This window comes from Propithecus coquereli, unplaced genomic scaffold (assembly GCF_000956105.1).
Source record: "Propithecus coquereli isolate 6110/MARCELLA unplaced genomic scaffold, Pcoq_1.0 Scaffold58, whole genome shotgun sequence".
Classification (NCBI taxonomy): Eukaryota; Metazoa; Chordata; class Mammalia; order Primates; family Indriidae; genus Propithecus; species Propithecus coquereli.
In genome coordinates, this window is record NW_012151729.1 from 6,718,851 (window position 1) to 6,721,501 (window position 2,651).

General features: G+C 34.1%; 1 protein-coding gene across 1 annotated transcript in view; it reads right to left on the bottom strand.

The window, feature by feature from the left end:
- Positions 1–2,651, bottom strand: part of RBM27 (RNA binding motif protein 27) — an 85,536-nt gene that overhangs the window by 9,174 nt on the left and 73,711 nt on the right. The window contains exons 15-16 of the mRNA XM_012658243.1: positions 1,972–2,076; positions 1,678–1,866 (exon numbers count right to left, since the gene is read on the bottom strand). Of these exons, the coding sequence (XP_012513697.1) occupies positions 1,678–1,866; positions 1,972–2,076 (294 nt within the window). The remainder of the gene's footprint in view (positions 1–1,677; positions 1,867–1,971; positions 2,077–2,651) is intronic.

Sequence of the window (2,651 nt, forward strand, 5' to 3'; positions counted from 1 at the left end):
TGCTAAATCTATTCACAATAATGTCTAAGCATATGTATTTCTGTACTTCTTTGAAAGAAAGCATATTATATTGTCCAAGTAGCTATTATTTAATACTAGAGAAAGTGTCCTCCCAGTATGCAAAACCATCTGATGGCATCCCATACTCCCCCCTAAAAAAAAAAGAAAAAGCCATCAAAACCAATGTTTTGATGGCACTGTTTTGTTCTTGAGGTCATCTCATCTGCCTTAGCTTTGTTTGGTCCTTCCCCAAATGCCTGGACACACTCGTATCTGCCAAATGAATGCCACATTCCAGACTAATCAAATATAGAATATGTGCATAAAAATTGGTTATTAGATCCTTTAGAATGGTTCTATTTCTGAGAAGGAAAGAGATTCATTTGAGCATGACTTCTGGGTCAAAACTTAAACATCTAGGTACAGTCTCCAGTGACTGGAGGACAGAAAATGCAGCTTCCTTCCTAACAAGATTATCTCCTTTTTGTAACTGGAACTTTCTGCAAGGAGGCAAATTTATAAAAATTTTGCTTTACATTTTCCAATATCACCTCACCAGAGCTGTGATGGGTCTAAATGCCCAATTTATCTGGCAAGGAGATTTTAATTTTATATATTCAACATTAAAACACAAAAATCAACATTTATACAGCCTTTACAACAAGAACGCCCTGCACTTGTGTGGTGTTCCTCCATATATTCTCTTCTTCACTCTTCAAAGAAGTCAGTTAGAGCTATTCTCCCACTTTACAAAAAACGAAAATAAGGGTCACATCAGTGAAAAACTGGGTCAAGAGGGAAGCGGCCGCAACTCAGATGACTCTCAAATCTGGACACTTTTTATAACAGTCCATCTTCAAGAGCCAGGGTAAAACAGGATTCATGGGCATTAAACTAATAAAAACACTTGGAGTGTAGCCTTGCTCTTCATGATTTCCCTCACCATCTCTAACATTTAGTAGAGCTGGAAATGTTTCCTCTCACAAAAGCTGTTTCAGGAATAGGGAACCTGTTTATCTTGGTTCTGCCATTCATTAACTATATATTGGTTGACATTTTTGAAGTTTTGGTTTTCATATCTGCATACATAGGATTTCACATGTATTTCACATTTATCCAGTTATTTATGTTATATATGAGATCACATATGAAAATGCTCTACCACAAATAATGCTCAAAAAATACTAACTGAATGAATGAGTGAGTACTTGGAAAGGGAATATGCACTGTATATGTCCAAAATTTTAAGACATTTGCCTGTAGCAGATCTCTATTTGCATGTTTGCCTAACAGTAAATGGTCATCATTACATACAGAATATAATATAAATAAACATGTCTGTTATCCTAATAAAATCTTTCTTTGAATTTTATCTCCATCCCAGATTATTTCATTATTGATTATAAATACCCGGTAAATCATGTAATAATCCTAAAAAAAAAAAACCAATTGTAGCTTTGGGACAACTTATCATTACATTTAAGTAGAGTATTAAGGGATTACAAAGCAAGAGCTGCTTCTTCATCTTTAAATATATTAATAGGAATTTGCTAATATCCATGTTTTTACAACTATATTTTCTAATCCATAAAACGTCTGACATTTATATAAACCGCAGCAAGGAAAATACTGAATACAGTGTTTCTAGAGTTAGCATTTGCTACTTTAAAAACTTACTGAGAAATGAAGTAAATCTTCTTTTTCCTCCTCAATGAATCCCCCAACTGTTAGTGCTTTGGGGCGGTGGTCTACCACCATGTGATTCAGCGAGCCTCTTCCTCTTCCTCCACGGCCTCGGCCTCTTCCACGACCTTGAGAGGACATGGTCTTTCCTCGACCCACAGGTAAAATACCTAATCGTGCAGCCTGAATAACAAAAGGTAGAATGTAATATACATTGTTAGACTGAACCTTGGAAAACTTTTTTAAGATGTTAAATGAGGTGAGTTAATAATTCCTTTTAAATCTTACCTCAACCTGTAACTGATTAAGTTTTTTCCGTAATTCTGTTGTGTCTTCTCCTGAGGATAACCTCTTGTGGAGGTCCAGTTCAGTATCTAGTAACTCTTTCTGGGCCTTTGGAAAAAATTTAAAGTAAAAAGGTATTTTTTAGATAACTTCCAAGATCTTACTCAGAACATTATAGTTACATCATTGCATACTTCTCTTGGGAAAATGAGAGTGAGAGGATGCAATAAACATGGGTGCTTTAAAGAAAGTAACTTTATGGATTTAACAGTGCAAACATGTAGAAAGTGTATCAGTGAAAAGTAATAAGCAGTATTACTGCATAAGATGGCCTAAAATCAGACTCTGCTAATAGTCACCTGAGTTTAGGGAGCTGAGAATAATTTTCACATAATAAAGCATTATAGATGAAACACAATGGGGCAAAATAAATAGCGAAAATTTATTAATAGTACAAAGGTAATAGTGACATATTTACTTTCAGATTGGAACCTATTACTATTCTCTTTTTTGTAAGAGACAAATTATCAGTCTTTAGGTGGCATGACTGTGAGAGATTTTTTTTTCCTCCCATGTACTCTTTAATTTTTAAAATGTACATATGTTCTTTCTGTAATAAAGGAAATTTCAATAAAAATATTTTTACTATATTTCTAAAAAGCAGTCTTAATGAAACATTTTAC